The sequence below is a fragment of the Pelophylax lessonae genome, assembly GCF_965119305.1.
Source record: "Pelophylax lessonae genome assembly, chromosome: 1".
NCBI lineage: Eukaryota > Metazoa > Chordata > Amphibia > Anura > Ranidae > Pelophylax > Pelophylax lessonae.
Window position 1 is genome coordinate 465,128,867 of NC_138768.1, and position 22,228 is coordinate 465,151,094.

The 22,228-nt window shown below is 45.9% G+C and overlaps 1 protein-coding gene across 2 annotated transcripts in view; it reads right to left on the minus strand.

Annotated features, from left to right (window-relative positions):
• MIER2 (MIER family member 2) overlaps positions 1 to 22,228 on the minus strand; it is a 130,525-nt gene that overhangs the window by 22,791 nt on the left and 85,506 nt on the right. For both annotated transcript variants that reach the window (XM_082243459.1, XM_082243460.1), the window contains exons 10-11: positions 15,524 to 15,648; positions 3,778 to 3,854 (exon numbers count right to left, since the gene is read on the minus strand). In XM_082243459.1, coding sequence (XP_082099585.1) covers positions 3,778 to 3,854; positions 15,524 to 15,648 — 202 coding nt within the window. The remainder of the gene's footprint in view (positions 1 to 3,777; positions 3,855 to 15,523; positions 15,649 to 22,228) is intronic.

Below are 22,228 nucleotides of genomic sequence, written 5' to 3' on the forward strand. Positions count from 1 at the left end.
TAGCAGGTCTCTTGGGTATGGCGAGACTGAGGAGAATCAAGTGTGACAATGCCGAGGCTTTTGCCCACAGCAAAATGGAGCATATTCACATTAGCAAGTAGTCTGTGTGAAGCTACAACTTCAAGTGTATAGGAGTCTAGTATTGAGAAATCTTCCAGAGCCTTCTTTAACACTATCTTTGGGTTCTCCAAATGTATTTTTCTTGTATTTGCCTCTTCTAGGCCAGGCATATTGGGATCCGTCTCAGGTAGAGACAAGGGTGCTGGGAAAGAGGCTTGGCTTTGTATACAGAGACTGGTGTTAATATATGGACCTCCTCCAATGCAAAGGAAGCATCGTCACTCTAAGGCTGAGTGTTGTGCAGGCATTTGAAAAGGCGAATATTCCTCTGAGGTTTTTCCCTGGCTCCCGCTATAGCTATGGTTGAAGGTATTTCCCTGTGGGGTACTCACAAAGTATGTCAACAGGGGTACATAGCAACCTGGGTGTTGTCTGTTGTGTAGCAAAGTCCTTGTGGCGGGTGGAAGTGCCTGAGTACTACATAAAGACTCGGAGAATGAAAGCGCCGGAGAAAGAAGCCACCATACCAGGGACTCCTTCAATCCCTGGCTCAGCCGGATCTGATTGTCCAGAGACGGCAGAGTCTTGTTCCATTTGGCCAGACTCTTTCTTTGCAGGGACTTCGTATGGAACTGTGCAAACGGAACCGCCTCAAAAGGTAGTCACCATCAGGCCCAGCACCCGCATGCAAGTCTGGAGAGATGACCATCTGCTGGACAGCAGGAGATGAATTGCAGCCTGCAATTTCTGGAGTTTGTCCAAAAGAAGGAGCACTCTGGCCAAGGCCGAGTCAGACCCAGATAGTCCAGCTTTGTGGACGGAACCAGAGCAGACTTCTGAAAATTCAGAATCTAGTCTAACTCCGGCAGAGTTCGTATAGTGATTTCCAGGTTGTCCACCAGAGCAGTAGGAGACTCCGTTTGCAGAAGGAGGTCGTCCAAGTAGCCCAGAACCACGATCCCCCCTTGGCGTAACAATGCTAGCACCGGGGCTAACACTTTTGTTAGCCTCGAGGAGCAGAGGCGAGACCAAAGGGTAACGCCACAAACTGATAATGCTCCTCTCCCACGGCAAAACAGGAGGAAGCGCTGGTGGCCGGCACATATTTGAATTTGAAGGTAAGCATCCTTGATGTCGATAGAGGCAAGAAAATTCCACTGACGCAGGGATGCCACCACAGTGCGAATGGACTGCATTCTGAACTTCTGCACCCGCGCAAAGCAGTTCAGCGCCTTAAGGTCCAGGATTGGACACACCTTGTCTTCATTCCTGGGAACACAGGGATGCCACCACAGTGCGAATGGACTCCATTCTGAACTTCTGCACCCGCACAAAGCAGTTGAGCTTTGAGTGAAAACTCTGAAAACGTTCTGAAGTCAGAACCGGGACAATCACCCATTGAAGCAACAGGTCTTGTACCGCCTCAAACAGACCCTGTAAGCGGTCCAGGGACAGGAGCAAGTTGGAAGGAAAGAACCTTGCTGGGGGGACAAGAGCGAAACTCGATCTGGTAGCCGGACCAAATGGCTTTGTGGACCCACTTGTCTTGTACCAGGGAAGTCCCTGGAAACCAGCAAAGACATCCCCCCCAACCCCGATATGCTGAAGGAGCCTTATCTGCCCCCCCCCCCCAGCCCAGAAGGTGGACCAGACCACCCACACAGCCCCAGCATATGTGTAGGAGGGGGTGGGGTGTTAGGATGGGGGACAGATGCCAGGGGGGTGCTTGATCAGAAGGAGGGGAACCCGGGGATCTGACCGTCCTAAGGAGGGGCTCACATCCACCCCAAAATCTTCCAGGGGGGAGAGGGGGACAGCTACTAACCATACCAGGAACCAGGTGGGCGCCGCTTCATATAGAACCCCTCGCCATCGAAATGGTGGGGTTGTTGCCCATGAGGAACACTGCGACTCAGGCTGAGAACTGGTCGTATGTGACCGCGGTTAACTCGCAGGCCAGCCCCTGTCCAGTGGGGCTATGTTGCGGCCGACCTAGAGTGGAGCGGAGGTCTGCGCATGCTCGCTGGATCTAGATTACCCAGCCCGGCAGTTGATTGTAGCTCTCACAGGAAAAACCAGGAGAAATAAAGTTCTATCTAAAAAGAAAAACATTTCGAGGACCAGAGATCCCAATAAGGAACTAGGTCCTTACTTCTGACTAGGCAGAAATAAAACTGAGTACCTATAGCAGAGAGAGGGAGTATACCCCCTGGGACTGCCCATAGGCATAGCCAGATTCTTTTTCCGCCTAGTGTCCTACTCCTGTAAGTGGCAGCATAACCAAATGGTTATGAAGATCAGGAGCTGTGCCCGTCAATGAACAAAAGAGAAATAGACTGTCACTGTTTTCCTGTATTTGAAATTGCTAGTTACCTAGCTACTTCTGGCCTAAATATTTCTGAGCAGGAGACCACAAATAGGCATACAGCAAGTGATACATTTTTTATCCTTATACTCAGTCAGTGACTAAGACATGCTGAACCTAAAGCATCAAAACAGCCAGCAACTAACATTTGCGGAAGCAGAGGCCAGTAATGCCAGCCCATCACTATGTTGGACTGCCTCACTGTACAAGAGGAAAGAAGGAGTGGGCAACCTTTAACACTAACAGGAAGTGCTGAAGCTATGCCCAATCAAAAAAACATTGCATTCCAGCATTCAGGGGGGAGTAAAACCTTCTGATTACACTTATCTCTGTCTTAACCACCTCAGCTCTGGAAGATTTTACCTCCTTCATGACCAGGCCATTTTATGAAATTATGAAGTTTAGTACTGCACTACATTAACTGGTAATTGAGCGGTCACTGAGCGGTCATGAAACGCTGTACCCAAACAAAACGTATGACATTCTTTAACACAAATAGGATTTTCTTTTGGTGGTATTTGATCACCACTGAGTTTTTTTTTTGTTATATAATTAAATTGAATAAAAAGACAATTTTGTTTACTTTTTGCTATAAAACATATTCAATAAAAAAATTAAAAAGTTTGAATTACTTCATAAATTTTGGCCAAAATGTATTCTGCTACATGTGTCTACATGTGTCTAATAAAACAATTCACAATATGTCTATATGGATTGGTTTGCATGAAAGTTATAGCACCTATAAACCATGGTATATACACAATGGAATTTTTTTTTTTTTATACTACTAATGGCGGTAATCAGCAACTTCTAATGGGACTGAGATAGTACTGCGGGCAATCTGATGCTGGGGGGAACTGACTAACTGCCACTGAAATCACCAGTGACAATAGTGCAGTGATCAGTGATATTATACACTGTAAATGTACTAATTACACTGACCGGAAAGGTGTTAAAATCTAGGGTGATCAAGGGGTTAAACGTGTGCCTGAATATGTGTAATATGTGTAAAGTGTGCTGATTTTACTACTAGATCTTTACATTACTCGTCCCTGCAATGTACATTGATATTCAACACAGAGCTCTGGGCTGTGATTGCACACAGCCGAACAGCAGGTCCCGGCCATGAATTTTTGGGTGGGACTTGCTGACAGGCTCCCGTTGTGTATAATCACAGCGGGTGTCGGCCGGGGAGCAAGTGCTCTAAACCCGGAGGTGGGCAGCGATGTACGCTGGTCGCTCGTCCGCAGTACATTGTGGGCGGTCAGGAAGTAGGTTAAAAACCATTTTGTTTCCATTCAAATTGGTCTCCTTACTTACATTCAAATTCGGTGTATCAGAAACAGACCTACCTCCAACTCCTTTGTTTAATACAGATCCGCGCAGTCCATACTGACACTTCGAAATTGCCACATCACTTTCATAATCTCTGATGAATGAAAGAACACATTCCCAATAGTGTCATTCATAACAAAACAAAATTACACAGCATGGCTTTAGTCTAAATGTTTATATAAAGGTTATTGGTATGTATAGAAGAAAAATTACAAGCTCCACTTTTCTGGCAATATGTGCAAGGGTGCAAAATTCATATTCTTTATGGCTATGTACAGGTTTGAATTTTCCTGCAGTAGCACTAAGGGATCTTTTCAGGGAATAGCACTCGCTAGTGAAATGGCAACATGGTTGCATTTAATGTGATGCTTTGTAATAAGGAATGCAATGGCTTAAAGTGGTATTAAACCCAAAACGTAATATAATACAGCTCACCAATCCAAAAATGTGGTGGCTGCATTAGTTTTATTTTTTTAGGCTTTTTCCTTCTATATTCCCCTTGTGATCTAGCCAGTAACATGCCTCCAGTCTTTGGGTGCCTACAACACCCTGGATAAAGGAGCATCAGAGACACCTTTGGACAGCAGCATTGTCAGTCTGGGGGAAGGGTAATGCTAGATGTACTAGCAGATTTAGATACACTAACGAATTGAAGCCAAAATCCAGTTACAGCAACTGGTTTCTTTTGGGATAAAAGTTTTACATAAATGAATAAAAAGTGACCACAGTAAGCACCTGTGTCAGTGTTAAATAGTTCATCTCAACCCTCTAACTGCTACATTAGTAGAACAGCTTGTTCTGCTGAAAAACAACAGTCCTACCAGCAGGATCACCTGGTGAAAATAAAATAAAGAAAACCTAAGGCATCATACACACGGCATATGATTTTCTCCTCAGAATGCCTTTTACTCCTGGCAGGAAGAAGCTGCTAAAAAAAAATGAGCTTAAAGCCATGTATTGCACACATTGCATGTCAAGCATTTGAGCGTTGATGGATTCCATTGGGAAGAATATTAATTTACTTTAGCCACTGGAATAAACATTTAAAAGCTAAATACGTCTAAGGTTTAAGCACATTTATAAACATCAAGCGTTTTTTTCTGATCAAAAGCCTGTAAACACTATATGTGTGCATGGAAACAGGGAACAGAGATGTGTTTACATGCTGAAAAAAAAAACACCAAATGCCTGTAAAAATAGAATTTTTGTAAAATCTTACCGTAAAATTATTTTCTCTGAGTCCTCTGACAGTCGCCGCCCATTCATACAGTCTTCACGATTGGGTATTGGCCTTCTCCGCAGGAGCAAGCTAGGCAGTACTTTTGATAATACAGCAAACATTAACATTTAGACACACCCACAGGGGGCCGTCCCTCTGGCCTATATCCTCCAGCCAGTACCACTCTAATCTAGTTATGTAGCAAGCAGTCCATGAAAAACCGTTAACCCCAAAGAGAGGGGCGGGGGCAGCGACTGTCAGAAGACTCAGAGAAAAAAGAAATTCACGGGAAGATTTTAAAGAAATTCTATTTTCTTTTACGCCCTCTGACAGTCGCCGCCCATTCATACAGTCTTCATGATTGGGATGTCCCAAAGCAGTGTAGATGTGAGGGGTGGGAAGACGCAACCTTAAAATAGGCAACGCAGCACCCAGGTCAGAGAACAAACTGAACTGAACCAGTGGGGTAAGTAAAGCTCAACAGGAGCTAACCCAGGAAAAAAAATGAAATAAACCCCATGACTAAGAGACATTAAAAAAATAGGATATCTCTTTAAACCACTGCCGCACTCAAAAACTTGCGGCCAAAAGAAGCATCCGAGGATGCCAACACATCAAGTTTGTAAAACTTAGAAAAGGTGTGTACAGACAACCAGGTCGCCGTTTTGCACACCTGAGCCACCGATGCCTGGTGGCGAAAAGCCCAAGACGCACTAACCGATCTAGTGGAGTGCGCCTTAACAAGAAAGGGAGGAACCCGACCCTTAATCGAATAGGCCTGCACAATCGTCTGTGATCCATTTGGAAATGGTTGCCACAGATGCCTCTGTACCCTTCAGAGGTCTTTCAGGAAGGACAAACAGACAATCCGACTTCTGGAAAGAGTTCGTGGCGGAAAGGTAAACCTTGATCACCCGGACCACGTCCAAGGAATGCAAGGCAAATTCCTTCGGATGCTTAGGCTTCGCACAAAGCTGAAACCACCTTAGGCAGAAAAGTCTGATTTGGTCGCAGGACCACTTTATCCCTATGAACAACCAGATAGGGGGAGCGGCAAGACAGAGCCGCCAACTGAGACACTCTGCGAGCAGATGTGATCGCCACTAGAAAGGCAACTTTCTGTGACAACACAGGCTGAGGGATCTCTCTGATGTTCTCAAAGGGAGGTCGTTGTAAAACGGACAGAACCAGATTCAGGTCCCAGGGAGGTAAGGGAGCCTTCCTCGGCGGAGCCAGATGACGCACCCCCTGAATAAAGGTGTGAATCAAGGAATTAGACGCCAAAGGGCGCTGAAAAAGAATGGCCAAGGCCAACAATTGGCCTTTGATCGTTGTCAGTGCCAGGCGCTGATCCACCTTAGTCTGTAGGAAGGCCAAAACCCTCGCCACTGAAAAGGAGCGGGGGTGAAGACCTTGTGACTCACACCAGGAAAAATATGCCCTCCAGGTGCCATGATAAATCTTCCCAGAGGAAGCTTTTCTAGCTTTTAGCAAGGTAGGAATGGCAGCCGACGGGGTACCCCTGTCTCTCAAGACTTGGCTTTCAAAAACCGAGCCGTCAAAGCCAGCGACTGTAAAGCAGAATGGAAGATCGGTCCATGAGACAGAAGATTGTTTCTTAGTGGAAGCCGCCAGGGAGGTTCGACAACATCTGCATAATGTCCGCGTACCAAGACCGACGCGGCCAGTCTGGAGCTACCAGAATCACGGGCATTCTTTCCGAGGCTAACCTGCGGAGGAACCTGGACAACATTTGAATCGGAGGAAAGGCATATATCAGCCGATACCGATGCCACGGCACCACTAACACGTCCGAGGCGTCCGCCAGAGGATCACGAGATCGAGCCATGAACCTTTCCACTTTTCTGTTGAGATGGGATGCGAACAGATCCACGTCCGGAGACCCCACCGGATACACAGAAGGTGAAACACCTCCAGGTGTAAGGACCATTCCCCCTGGTCCAGGGTCTGGCGACTCAGATAATCCACCTACCAGTTTTCCACGCCTGGAATGTGGATGGCCAAAATCGCCGGAACATGCACTTTGGCCCAAGACAGAATCTCGGCCACTTCACTGGCCGCCCGGGCACTCCTGCCCCCCTGATGATTGATGTACGCCACCGCTGTGGCGTTGTCCGTATGCACTCGTACAGGGCAGCCATGAATCCGAGCCGACCAATGGAACAAACAGAGCTTGATTGCCCGGAGCTCCAGGACATTTATCAGTAGGGAAAACTCCTCCCCCAACTACAAATTGTGCCCAGAACTCCACCCCAGCCCGACAGGCTGGCATCCGTGGAGAGCCCCGTCCACAATAACGGCTGGAAGGACTTGCCTTGTGTTAGAATCGGTGACTGGAGCCACCACAAAAGATCCAAACTCACCTGGTGGCTTAGAGAAATCCTTCTGTCCAAGACCGACGATGCCTGTCCCACCTGGTAAGGATCTCTGCCCTGTAGCAGAGCCAACACAGGAGCCAAAACCTTGAACACCCTTGGAGCCGAAGCAAGACCGAAGGGCAACGCCATGAACTGGTAATGCTCCTCTGCGATTGCAAAGCGGAGATACCGCTGATGACCCCATGTAAAAAAGGGATGTGCAGATATGCATCTTTTAGGTCGATGGAGGCCATGAATTCCCCTGGACTCAGAGATGCCACCACCGACCAGATGGATTCCATCCGGAACTTCTGTACCCTCCCGAAGCGGTTCAGTAACTTTAGGTCCAAAATCGGACGCACCTTGCCCTCTTTTCTGGGCACTGTGAACAGATTGGAGTAAAACCCCCGAAACCTGTCCCGCGGAGGGACCGGCACGATGACCCCCTTGGGCAAGAAGATTTTGAAGCGTCCGTTGTAGATTCCGGAAACGATCGGGAGTCAGATGGAGATTTGATAGAAAGAATCTGTCTGCGGGGTGAGATTGGAACTCGATCTTGTACCCTGAACGAATGAGCTCGCGAACCCACCTGTCCTGAATGTCGGACAGCCAGGGCTCGGGAAAACAAAGCAGACGTCCCCCCACCCCTGATACAGGTGAGGGCGTCCCTTCAGGAAGGGGTGGACTGGGTTGCCTGCCCAGCTTGACCCGTTTTGGGCTTACCCGCCCAAAATTTCTTGTGACCCCCACCAGAGGCCTTGAAGGACTTACCCTTTTCCTGTGCCCCGAAGGCACGAAAAGACCCCCGGTTATTCTTAAAGGAGGGACCCCGCTTATCATAGTGAAATTTACCTTTCGACACTTGAGGCAAGAGAGTACTCTTACCCCCAGTAAGCCCATTGATCAGCTCATCCAGAGAGTCACCAGAAAGACGATCCCCCGCATAAGGGATGTCAGACACTGTCTTCTTGGAAGCGTGGTCGGCTGACCAGCTTTTCAGCCAAATAATGCGGCGGATTGCAATCCCGACCACAGATAGACATGCAACCAAAGGAGCCTCGTCCAAAGCCACGTCACACAGGTACATCAAGGCCTGTGCCATTTGATCCGTCTTGTCCAGCGCAGCGCAGAAACCGACTCTGCTACCAGAGTGCGCCTAAGCACCTTGGCCCATTCTGCGATAGTCTGAGAGACCATCACTGAGGTGAACACTGGTTTCAGCAGGGAACCCGCCACCATATACATGTGGCGGGAAAGCGTTTCCACCCGTCTGTCCACTGGATCCTTAAACACCGGGGAGTCTTCCACGGGCATCAAGGTGGATTTATTCAGTCTGGAAACAGTGTGGTCCACTTTAGGAACCACAGTCCAGCGAGTATCAACCGAATCCGCAAAGGGATAACGGTACTTAAATCTCTTAGGTACTACCAGTGTCTGCTTAATGCGACACCATTGGTCATTTAACATTTCCTGAAACTCCTCGGGACAAGGAAAAACCTGACCAGACTTCAGGGCCTTGCGGGTCCCGAAGGAAACCCGCTTACCTGCCATGGAGGGCTCATCATTAAGATTTAAAGTCTCCTTAACGGAGCTAATAAGTGCATCTACCGCAGGCTCTGAGTCAGAAGACTGAGAGGTCATAGGCCGTTTCTTTTTAACTCGGTCAGACATCAGCAGTTCAACTTTTGACGCTAAAGTCGCAAGTGCAGGAGATAAAGAGGCTAAGGAAGTGGGATCAGGAGTATCTGAACCACCAACTAGGTCTGTGGGGAATTTGCTATCCTGGGACTCCATATTAGTAAAGTGCAAAATGATACTGGCCCTTTAAAACGGCGGTTCCCACGGACCCCTATCGCAAACTGCACTACAGGTGGAGACCCTTCTCTTAACTAAAGCTAAACTGACAAAAGAGTGCTAGCTGAAATATAGCTAGCGAAAACCAGTAAAATACCCCCACAGTGTCCCTATACTTGCTACGCTGCTTTTGAGAAAGCTGATTATAAAGAGGAAAAGCACTTAGAAAATGGCCACTGTCCAGACAGGACATCCGCTCACACTAAAGATGGCGCCCGATCGGCGCTGGCAATGATGATGGAAAATGGTCCCTGCCCTCACTCTGAGGCCAAACAGCCAGCCCTTACCAAACATGGCGGCCGGGCGAAACAGTGCCAAACGCCACAGAAAACGCCCGGACTGGCCCCCACCGGGATCTGCACAGAGCACCCCCGGGGAGAAGGAAGCCCCCACACCCCCCCGTATGGTGGTCTGCACTGCAGGAGCGCCCCCGCAGGGACAGGGAAGGTAAGACACAGGGGGCCATCCCACGGCCATGAGGGGGATATTACAGCAAACTATACATGTAACGCCATCCCCAGAGTGGGCCCACTCAATACCCCCTCAAAAACCTGTTCCCAGGGACAGAAGGGTAGTAGTACTCACCATATCGTGAACATGGGCACCGCTCAGACACTGGAGACTTCCGACCAGGGTGGGGGTGCCGTCAGCCAGGAAGGATGCTAGCAACCCTGGGCGTTCTGACGTTGAGACATCCCAGCGAAGATAAAAAAACTTTGCAGGCTTGACCCTGCTTCTAGGGGCACTGTCGTGAGGCCTGGGCGTACCAAAAGCCTCCGACGCTCGATGGCAGACTGGGACTCCATAAGGTTCTATATTAACCAGTATGAGGCCCAGTTCTGCTGACGCTTGTAGTCCTCCAAATTCTGACTAACTAGCGTAGGTGAGAAAAAATAAAAAGCTATTCTTAAAAGAAAAAACACTTTTCAGAAATAAAACAAGAAAAAAACTGAGACACTAGGTCCCAGCAGGGAAAACCTAGCTTACTCCTGACGCTAGGCAGCAAAGAACTGGATTAGAGTGGTACTGGCTGGAGGATATAGGCCAGAGGGACGGCCCCCTGTGGGTGTGTCTATATGTTAATGTTTGTTGTATTAACAAAATTACTGCCTAGCTTGCTCCTGCGGAGAAGGCCAATACCCAATCGTGAAGACTGTATGAATGGGCGGCGACTGTCAGAGGACGTAAGAGAAAGTGGTGTTTTAAGCCCTGTGCACATGAGCCTTTAAAAACAAATGCAGCATCCCACCTAAGGATTGGTAAGCTGCAATACAATGATTGATTTTGATTTATTACCGATTTAAGCTGCTGCTATATGCAGTTTCACTGGGCACTATTATTATTATTGTTATTTCACAAATTTACAGTTTGCACAGCGCTTTACAATATGAGGGCAGACAGTACAGTTACAATTCAGGAAGTGCAAAGTTTTGTTAAAAAAAAAAAAGACCCTTTGGTCTTGCAAAAAACATTATCGAGTTACTATCAGTTTACCGGTGCCAGTTTACAGCTGTTGAAAGACCCAAATCTTCAAAAAATTGGATTTTTGTATTTACCGTAAAAGCCATTTCTCTGCGTTAATCGATGGACACAGCGCTCCATAAAGCATAACTAGTGGGTTATATTGCCTCCTCCAGGAGTATGACTAGGCAGAGCAAAAAACACCTTGCTAAATACCCACATGGGCTGTCCTCAGTTGGTATATAACCCCCCTCTCTGCTCTTGGTAATCAGTTTATTAGCAAGCAGTATTAGAAGTATCAGAACTCCACAAAGGGGTGGGTGCTGTGTCCGTCAAACTCAGAGAAATGAGTTACGGTAAATACAAAAATCCCATTTTCTTTTTTGTTCATCGACAGACACAGCGCTCCATAAATCATAACTAGTGGGACGTCCAAAACCAGTGACAAAAGGAAAATGAGGGGTGGAGAAAATAACTCCAAGGCTAAACATAAGAGCCCTTAACCAGGACACAGGAGCCCTGTCTGAAAAATAAAGAAAAAACACCCCTCAAGAGGGAACAGGCCCTCAAACAGCAGCCTGCAAAACTTTGCAGCCCAAAGAAGAATCCACAAATGGCAAAGTATCTACCTCATAGAATTCCCGTGAAGGTATGCACGGATGACCAAGTGGCCGCCTTGGAAACTTGCGATATGGAAGCCTAATGACGGAAGGCCCAAGAAGCACTCAGCGCCCGAGTAGAATGTGCCATGACAGGAAAAGGTGGAACCTGACCTTTAATGGAATAGGCCTGAGTCACAATCTGTCTGATCCATCTGGAGATGGCAGCTGAAGAAGCGGCCAGCCCTTTTTTTTGGTCCGTCCGTAACTACAAAAATCGAGTCTGACCTCCGAAAGGATTCAGAAGCTGCCAGATACACTTGAATCCCACAAACCACATCCAAGATATGCAAGGCAAATTCCTTGGGATCAGCCGGCTTCGGACACAAAGAAGGCAACACAATGTCCTCATTCAAATGGAAGTCAGAAACAACTTTGGGCAGGAATGAGGGACAGGGACAAAGAATCACTTTATCCCTATGGACCACTAAACAGGGACTGCGACAGGAAAATGCCGCCAATTCCGATACCCTGCGGGCCGAGGTAATATCCACCAAGAATGTCATCTTCTGGGATAACTTAGGCAAGGGAATCCCCGAATATTCTCAAATGGAGGCTTCTGGAGAACCGAAAGAACTAAATTTAAATCCAATGGTAAGAAAAGAGACCATACAGGTGGAGCCACATGTCGAACCCCCTGAATAAAGGTACGAACTAAAGAGTGCATGGCTAGGGGTTGCTGAAAGAAGATTTCCAGGGCAGACACCTGGCCCTTGATGATACTCAAGGCCAACTTCTGATCAACGCCCTGTTGAAGAAAGGTTGATACGAGCCACAGAAAAGGATCGAGGATGAGTACCAATCGACTCACACCAAGAAATGTACGCTTTCTATGTACGATGGTATATCTTGCTGGAAGATTACTTCCTTGCATTCACCATAGTAGGGATCACTGATCCCGACAGACCTCTATCCCTCAGGACCTGGCTTTCAATAGCTAAGCTATTAAAACCAACAACTGTAAAGCAGGATGGTAGATCAGCCCTTGGGACAACTGGTCTTCTCTAAGAGGAAGCCCCAAAGGGATGTTTACAGCCACCAGAATCATTGGAAGAACCTCGCTCTTGATTTCTGGCAGCAACTGCAGAAGAAGGCTTAGCCAAGGATGATATTGGCCTTGGACACCTTTGGCCTCTATCAGAGGACCCTGTGAACTTCGGTATCCTCCTGTGGAGCCAAACCTACTAAAGGAGCTGCATGTAAGACTGCGCAAAAAGAACTGTCTTGAAGACTCAGAACCTGTATGTAAAATGGGAGAGAACACTACCTGTGTGACAGCAGCCGGTGAATCACAGCCTGTGGTCCCTGAAGTTTGTGCAGAGAAAGGACCACCCTTGTCAGAAATAGATTTATACCTAGGTAAATACATTTTCTGGACAGGGATAGGGGGGACCTTAGGTAGTTCAGACATCACCTGAACCTCTGCAGGAATTAAATCATCACAAGGAGACTCAGGACCTAAAAAAAAACTGAAAAGGACAAGCTTTGTCCCCATTTCTGGGTACCCCCAAAAGAAAAACTTTGGGGATCTCCTTGACATTGACCAAAGAAGTCCACGAGGCTGGAAACCAGTGAAGATGTCCCCCCACCCCAATAATGGGTGAGGGCAGACCTTCACGCTGAAGGAGTTTTGTCTGCTGGTCCGGGGAAGCCAACTCTAGGCTTACCCGACCAGGGTTGCTTGGAACTTCCCAGAAGCACAAAATTTTCTTTGGGCTGAGAAAGAGGGCCCCTGTCTGTGGTGAGGCACCTTCACTTTCCTTGACTTTCCTTGACTGTGGCAGGAAGGTACTCTTCCCTCCCATGATACCCTTAATGATGTCATCCAGGGTAGGGTAGCCCCAAACAAGCAATCACCTTAAAAGGGCAGATAAATGAAAACTTTCTTAGAGGCTTGGTCTGCAGACCAATTCTTAAACCACAGCACGCACCTAATCACCACCGCTGAAAACAGAACGTTTTGGACAGCACAGGAGCTGTATCCAAAGCTGCATCACAAAAACTGCAGCCCATGGACCAACTGATCTGCTAAATTAACATACGCAGCGGGGACCTGCTCACCCCCCAGGCCCTGGCGCAAAAGCTTGGCCCATTCAGTTAGGGTCTGAAACACCAGGGCTGAGGCAAAGACTGGCCGCAATACCGAACCAGCCACAGTAAACATGCTGCGTGCCACAGCCTCCGCTTTCTTGTCAGCCAGGTCCCTAAAGGATGGGGATTCCTCTACAGGGATCATGGGTGCTTTATTCAACCTGGAAACAGGAGGGTAGCCCACTTTTTTAAAAGGGACTCCTCAAAAGGGTAACCTACAGCAAAACATTTAAGGACCATGTAACGGAAACACGACCCACAATGTGCTTGTGTGCTTCCGTCAGAATACCGCTTTCTTAAGTCTTGAACATAGATATTCTAGCCGCCCCCATACAAAACTAGCTGAGAATAGCTTGTATAAGATCTGGAACCTTTACTGAACAAAGTTACACCGAATATATACCCCACCAGGTCAGGTGCCTGGTTACATTATCCTATGCAGATGAAATTGTACAGAAATAGAATTAGCATATCTAAGGAACAACCAACACAAACAGTATTCTACTTTTCCACTAGCAACTAATGGATGACAGTGATTTATTTAACTTGAGTTAATTAAGTAGCAGACTTGCCATCATCACGCTCATGAAGTACAATACACATTATTATAAGTGTAAATAAACACATCACATCTTAATACACAGACAACAGCAGGAGACCACCAGTAACAGACTGTCCGTCTCCCACACTGAAAAACATGGAACAAGGGCCGATGTGACCAGCTCTTTCAATGAAGATTTTCTGAATCAAACAAACCAGGAATATTCTTCATATATTTCTTGAGAGATGCTGTTGACAAGCATCACTGTCCCATTTGAAGCAATCCAAACCATACTCTCAATGTCCATCAAGTAGCTGTTCATCATTTTCTTGGTCACCCTGTGCCCCTAATAGACACAGGGTGACTTACACATAAGAGGGGCCTAGGGAGCAGAGAGAGGAATTTCTCAACTTCTCTAAAGTAAGCTGAGTTCCACGGGCCCCCCAACCAAAGCGACAGACCACAAAGGGGAATTTTGGTTGTTCCTAATCCTTACAGGAAAACCTGTCAAAATAAGGCACATAAGGAAATACCTTTGGAGTACAATGCAACTTGTGCATACCAAACGACACAGCCATGTCCGTGGCTACATCAGTTGCATCTTCCATTTAAAGTCTCACGCACTGCAGTGATAAGTGCGTCTACCAGCGCTTTTTAATTTGCTGCTGCAACCACGGAGGAATCACCCTCACTATCGGATGTATCAGCGGGGTGTAATATTAAATTCCCCATGTCCACGGCGGAATCAATCAGGCTTCCTCCTGGGCCTTTTCCCACATGCAACTTCCACTCGGGACACTAAGGATTGCAGGACCGCCGCCAGTGCAACCATGGGACGCTGGGGTTCTGAGGGACCTGCCACCTCCATGAGGGGGTCAGTGGGGGAGATGTGACCCTAAGGCTCTATAAGGAAGTGAAGACCTTGCAGTACAAAATCGATATTTTGGCACCATGGTGTGGGTAACGCTCCAGACAGAACTCCTTGTCACCGAAGTAGGTGAGCTGTCGGCCAAGGGACCGCTGGAACTCAGACCAAAGCCTGGTCGGATGCGAACCATGTGAGACATTTAACTTGCAGGCCAGCCTCTGTCCGTGAGGCTATGTTGCGGCCCACCTAGCGCATAGTTGTGGTCTGCACGCGCTCGTTGGCTGGACCACTGAATCTAGATTATCCAGCCCGGTAGTCAATTGTAGATCTCCCGAGAGAAAACAAAAAAGATGTAAGGAAGGAGAAAATTGCTAGGACCAGAGATCCCAGCCAGGAGACTAGGTCCTTACTCCTGACTAAACGGATTACAATTGATTACCTAGAGCAGCGTGGGGGGGTTATATACCAGCTGAGGATGGCCCATGGGCATAGCCAGGTGTTTTTTGTTCTGCCTAGTCCTACTCTTGAAGCAGGCAATATAACCCACTAGTTATGATTTATGGAGCACTGTGTCCGTCCATGAACAAAAGAGAAATAACAGTTGTTCAGTGATTTATTTCTCTGGTATAAACAGTTTTGTTTGAAAGGAAGTAATTTTACACAACGAGATTTTTCTTTGCACCAATACTTACAAGGATGCTGAATTTATCAGCTGTTTTCTCCTCCCCATCCGACTCTGGGTGAAATGATCATAACGCTCAGACTTTTTCCAACTGTAGTAAAACTGGACGCACTCCCCTACTGACCGTGTGCGCACCTTAAAGAAAATAAAAAAGGAGACTTCACATCTTGACGGAAATGCTACTAGAAAAACAATGACAGCAAGGTCTTTAAGAAGTATTAAACCAAAAAACAAAAATGTAATATATTGTGGCCTACCAATCCTTTAATGTGGAGGCTGCATTAGCTGTTTGTTAGGCTTTTTCCCCCTTATTTTCACCTGGTGATTTGGTCAGTAACATAATTTCTTAGTGTGTCTTCACTCTGGATGGAGGAGCAAAAAGGTTGATTTACGAAAGGCAAATAGACTGTGAACTTTGCAAGTGCAGTTTCGCTCTGCAAGAGCAGTTTCTCCAGAGCGTAGTAAATTAGTAATACAGGAGTAGAAGCTATGCTGACTTCCATCGCCCAATCCCATGTAAGCAAAAATCCTGTTTTTTTCTCTCGTGCACGTGATTGGGTATTCCTTGTAAAGTGAAGCTTTAACTAATTTTCTAAGCTCTGTAGCAACTGCACTTTGCAAAGTGCACAGTCTATATGCCTTTAACTAAATGAACCCCCCAAAACACAGCAGCATTGTCAATCTGGGGAGAGGGTAGTGTTAGATGCGCTAGCAGATTCAGATTGGCTTTAATTTGTGAGTCATCTCAAACTCCTCCAAATACTTTTTAGCCCTGACTCACACTGAATGCAGCTTTGAAATCGTGCAACGTCACTTGAAATGACACGATTTCAAAGCCGCATGACAGTGCGACTTCGCTGACATCTGTGCAGCTTCATACAAAGATGTCTATGCAAGTCGCACCTGGAATTGCCAAAAAAAAGTGCAGGAACTGCTTTTTCAAATTGGTGCAGCACCACAAAGTCGGCATTGCACAGATTTGAACGGTTCCATTGCCGTCACAAGGGTGCGACTTGTCATACTATTTAGACCTGTCAAATTGCATGATAAGTCGCACCTGTGTAAACATGAGATTAGGCAGTTAAAGCAACAGCTTTTTTTTCTTTTAGAATAAAGGTTTTACATAAATGAATAAAAGTTGACCATTATCAGCACTCCTGTCCTTGTTAATTGTTTTTCTCTGCCCTCTAAATGCCACTTTTGCTGGACAGCTTGTTCTGTTAAAGGAAGTTGAAAAAAAAAAAAACCGCCAACTTACTAGTTAGATCAATGGGTGAAAATAATGGGGAAAAAACAAAAACAAAACAAATATGGCCACCACATCTAAGAATTGGTAAGCTGCAATATAATATAATTTTGACACCCCTTTAAATTACACTTTCAGTTAGACATTTCTATAGCCATATGTGCATGCCTTATATGAATCGAATCTAGTCTTTGGTTTTACAGACTTTTTAAATAATTTTAGCACAATATATTAAAATCATAATATGCCCTTCACTGAAAATACAGTACTGATGCCTCATTGCCTAATTTAAAAACAATAGGCCTCAACCAGTGTCTAAGCACCTTATGGAGCATTTTGGATGGGTTTGTGGGTATTTCATGGAACTAAAAAGCAAAGTCAACTTTAATTCATTAGGGCCCCTTCCCTAAGAAAAGATAATGGAATAAATCAATTGTTGACTGATGTATGTGATCCCTTTTACTTTAACAATTCTGTAAAGGTGTGAAGGACTGTCTCCGGGCTTTCCAGTCCTCTAGGGAGCCTGGGAAAGCAGTAAGGGGCCTGGGCAGTTTTACAGAAGAGATGTAGGAACATCGGGTTACCCAATCTCCCCTGTGGCAAATTAACTTCCAATTTCAGAGTTGTCAGGGAAGCAGCTAATCAAATACAATTTCTGTGCTTGGTTAGCTGCCTTGGGGGGCCCCTGATGTCCCCATAAAGAGAGAGACCTGTCATCTGCCCAAAGCTATTACAAGGGGTCTTGTTAGAAATAAAATGTCTTGTTAGTGAAAAAAATGTAAAAAAATTAATTTAAAATGAAATAAAAATAATTGTAAAAATTTAAAAGAATCCCCGCCTATTTACGCAAATGCGTGCTTTACAGGACACCAAGGATGGGTCCTGGACGGGTGACAATCATCCAAATTTGGGTTGTGGTCCATTTAAGGGGGATTTTTGGTGCAGTTGATGTACTCGGGTTCTTACCCATGTATAGTGAGAGGTTTTGGGACAGTTCGAGCACAGATGACTGACTTACAGTTCTCTCTTCATTAATTGTCTATTTGGGACCAGAAATTTTGGAGGTTCAGAGAGATATTCGGGTGGGAAAGAACCTCTGCCCCAAATTATGGGGACTCTGATCCCTAAAGGGTTAAAGCTTACCACCAGAAAGCAGAATCTAAAAGAAAGGAAGCTACTAGTGCAGGTGTGTAGTATTGGAGAGGAGAGGAGACACCTGGCTGAGTGCATGTCTACTTAAAGCCAACAAAACTGCTCAGTCTGCACTTTCCTACTTGTGGGTATTTTCCTTATGTGGCTCATACCTTGCTATTTTTCATTTGTTGCTAGAGTTAAAGGTAAACTCCAATTTTCTTTTCACTAGAACTGAATGGAATGATCAATCTCAGCATAGATTATACCTCTGTACAATGTTGTTCTGTTGTCTGCAGATCCCCTGATATTATGGGTTTAGTGTGGCTTTGTATCATGTGACACTCACAGCAGCACTACAGCAGCTAAAGCCTAAAACACTAGAATATGCCCCTTTGTAGTCTTTCAGACTCTGTACATGATGCAACTTCCTTCACAACTCTAATGGTGGGTGGGATTGAATACATACTAATTAGCATTCAGTCCCACCTACAGAAAGAGTCCAAACCTAACAAGACCTGCCTCGCAGATCACAGCATTATTCAAGAAGGAAACCCCTTCATATACACACATACACAGCCTGCTGTGCGGATTCTAGGAGAGATTGAATAGATAACCCTAGAAAAAACATGAAAGTCACATAAATTCCAGCGCAACCATCATTCCTGTGCGACTTTGATGGATCAGTGTTTTTTTTTTTATTAGCCCTCACCAGATTCATTCTTGCTGCCTAAAAACTTTCTCCCAAGCATATTCCATTCACACCTCAGCGTAGTAAAAACGCATGCTTCCGCTTACAGTTTCTTGCGAGTTGTGCAAGCATAAACGTCCACTTAAATGGGCTGCCTTACGTGGGACTAATGCCACAAAGTACCACTGGAACGTTTTCAGTTTTGCCAAAACACGTCTGCTAACTGTGATCTGGGGGTCACTAATAATTAGACTGCATTTACATGTGCATGTTTCTGAATGCGTTGCAACCGGCACAGAAAATGTGTGTTCTTGTGGGTCGTCTTGTGTTCTGAAACGTGCAAATGCAATTGAATGGTAACCCAAGCATGACCCGCGGTGCTGCACGCTTTCGAAATGCACAGCAAAGCACACATTTTCTGTACTGGTTACCTCTAATTCAGAAATACACCGATGTGAATGACGTGTTACCACACGTTTTTGAAAAGCACGGCAAGGTGAGCGTTTTTTTTGCGGGTTGCCGTGCATCCAGATACACTCAGATGCAAATGAATAATAATGCAAGCACAAAGCCACGCGTTTTCCAGACAAAGCGCATGTATTTTGCGTGAGTTGCCATGCGTTCGGAAATGCGTAGATGCGAATGAATGGTAACATGCACGATGCACATGTCCGCACTTTTCCAAATGGTAAAGCACGTTTTTTGTGTGCAGGTTGCCGCACATTCAGAAAGGCACAGATGTGAACAAATGATAAGGCAATGACAATGCAAAGTGCCATGCGTTCTCGAAACATAATGGCAAAGCATGTGTTTCCTTGTGGATTGCTGTGCGTTCGGAAATGAGCAGATGCGAGCGAATAGTAATGCAAGCGTGATGTGCATTGCCACATTTTTGAAGCATGTGACAAAGTGCATTTCTTTGCTGGTTGATGCGCGTTCAGAAACATATAAATCAGAACGCAGCCGAAATGGTAACACTAGCATGACACACATTGCTGCATGTTTTTGAAATGCATGGCAAAGAGTGCATTTTTTATTGCAGGGTGCAGTGCATTTGGAAACACGCAGGTGCGAACATATGGTAATGCAGGCGAGCTGTGCGTTGCCATGTTTTCCAAACGCTTACCAAAGCGTGCGTTTTCTTGCGAGTTGCTGTGCATTTGGAAATGTGCAGATGCGAGCGAATGGTAACACAAGCACGCTGTGGGTTGCTGTGTGTTTTTCAAAATGCACGACAAAGTGCGTGTTTTCTGTACTGGAAATGCGTAAATGAGAATGCAGCCTAAACGGCAACACAAGTGTGACATACATTGCTGCGGGTTTCTTAGTGCAGGTTGCCATGCATTCAGAAATACGCAGATATGAACTAATGGTAACACAAACGCAACATGCATTGCCTTGTGTTTTTGAAACAGACAGCAAAGACGTGCATTTTCTTGTGGGTTGCCATGCATTCGGAAACGTGCAGATGTAAACGAATGGTAACGCAAGCATGACGCAGGTTGCTGTGCATTCGGAAACACACTTTTCCATGTCTCAAGCCTGGGCTGACCTCTGAGGATCCTCTCCATTACAGGTCATGGAGGGAGGAGGACAAAGAATAACTTTTCCCATTGCAGGTCACGGTTGAGGAATGAAGGTGAAACTTCCTTCAGTCTGGTGCATCCAGACCTGGATGTGACCAGGGGTGTGTTTACACCTCCCAAATGCAGGATCCTACTTTGGTTAATGCTAGAGGGCAGGTTTTAATTTTTATTGGGGTCCCAAAAAGGCCTGATGAAGACAAAAAGTTACCTCACTTTGCTTTCAATGGAGACTTGCTTTATCGAGTGGCTGAAATCTGAGGGGAAGACTGTAGAACATTTGCTGGTTTCCTCGATCTAGCCCACAACGAAAAAACAGAGGCAAGAATTATCGACCGGTTTTCTGGCCAGGGGTGAATGCTTAGGTTAAAAAGTACTGTGCATTCTGTCCCACTTGCCAGCTAACTGCCCCGTGTTACACTACAGAAACCACCTGGTGCCATTTGAACTGATTGCTATGGATCTCGTGAGACCCCTGATAAAGTCATAAAAGGGGAAACCAAAATATATTAGTAGACCTAGATTATGCCACTGATGCCCCATACACACGTGCAGATTATCTGCAGACTTTTGTCTGCAGACTTACCAAAACCATATAATATGAGGTCAAACCTAAACACTTTCAATTTGTATGCAATCCGGCAGGCCCTTGCACTACATAGAAAAGGTAAGTCTGCAGACAAAAGTCTGCAGATAATCTGCACGTGTATATGGGGCATAAGTTTCCAGAAGTGGCACCATTAAGAAACACTTCCTCAAAGGCCACTGCAAGGGAGTTATTCCATATGTTTTCCAGAACTGGATTTCAAAAAGAGATACTGATGGACCAGGATACTCCCTTCATGTCGAAGGTGATGGTAGACTTGAGCAAATTGTTTCAGATCAAGCAGTTACAGATCTCAATCACCCACCCACGGGCAGAAGGCCTCATCAAGAGGTTTATTGATGCTAAAGTTGATGCTAAAAAGAGTTGTCCAGAAAGACGAGAAGCATTGGGACATGTTGTTCCCTGCCCTTTTGTTTGCCATCTGGCACAAGCGGCCGTCCACAGGCTTTTCGGTTTTGGGCTAGTGTACAGGTGAAAACCCAGTGGGTTGCTTGATCTAGTAAACAAGAAGTGAGAAAGTGAATCCTCATAGTACAAAACAGTGATAGAACATATCTACCAAATGCAAGAGAGTTTGGCTAAAGTGATGCTGTTAGTAGAGGAGCAATCCCCAGAGGGCTCAGGAAGCCCAGAGAAGGGGGTACAATCAGTCAGCTAAAATCAGACAGTTTCCAGTTGGAGACCAGTTGGCTATTCTGATCCCCATGGTAGAGAGTAAGTTCTTGGCCAAGTAGCAGGGACTGTACATCAGCCTGATAAAAGAAAATGTTACCAAATTTATCACATACATTTGTTAAAACCCTGGAGAGACCTAAAACAGGTATCCAATGCGGTATCCACTGAGGTTGGTTTCACCGTCATTGAGTGTGACATTATAACCATGTCCAATGTAAAGGTCTGTTTAAAGCCGTATCATATCCCAGAACCACACAGAAAGGCAATGTCCAAGGAGGTGCAGAGAATACTTGAGCTCAATGTCATAGTAAGCGTTGAGTGGTCGAGCCCAATTATACTGGTACCAAAACCCAAGTGTACCTTGCGTTTCTGCAACGACTTTAGGAAAGTTAATGACATTTTCAAATTTGATACATATCCAATGCCCCGGGTATACGAGGTAATTGAAAGGTTGGATCCTGCCTGGTATATCACCACGTTAGATCTCACCAAAGGGTACCCCTCACGTAGGAAGCTAGGGAGAACATGCTTTTCTGTTCCCTGAAGGCCACTTTCAATATAAAAGGATGCCATCTGGCTTACACTTGGCCACATTCCAAAGGGCAGTCTGGACTTTCCTACCTGTGCATAATTCCCTTATTTGGCTAATACCTTGTATTTTTCCATTTGCGCTGAAGACAAGTGGACTTGTCTTGTTGCTGGAGTTAATCTATTTAGGTTTGCTGCTGAAAGCGCTGTTGTTGTTTGCCTTAACCACTGAGGACCAGGCCTATTTCTGACAC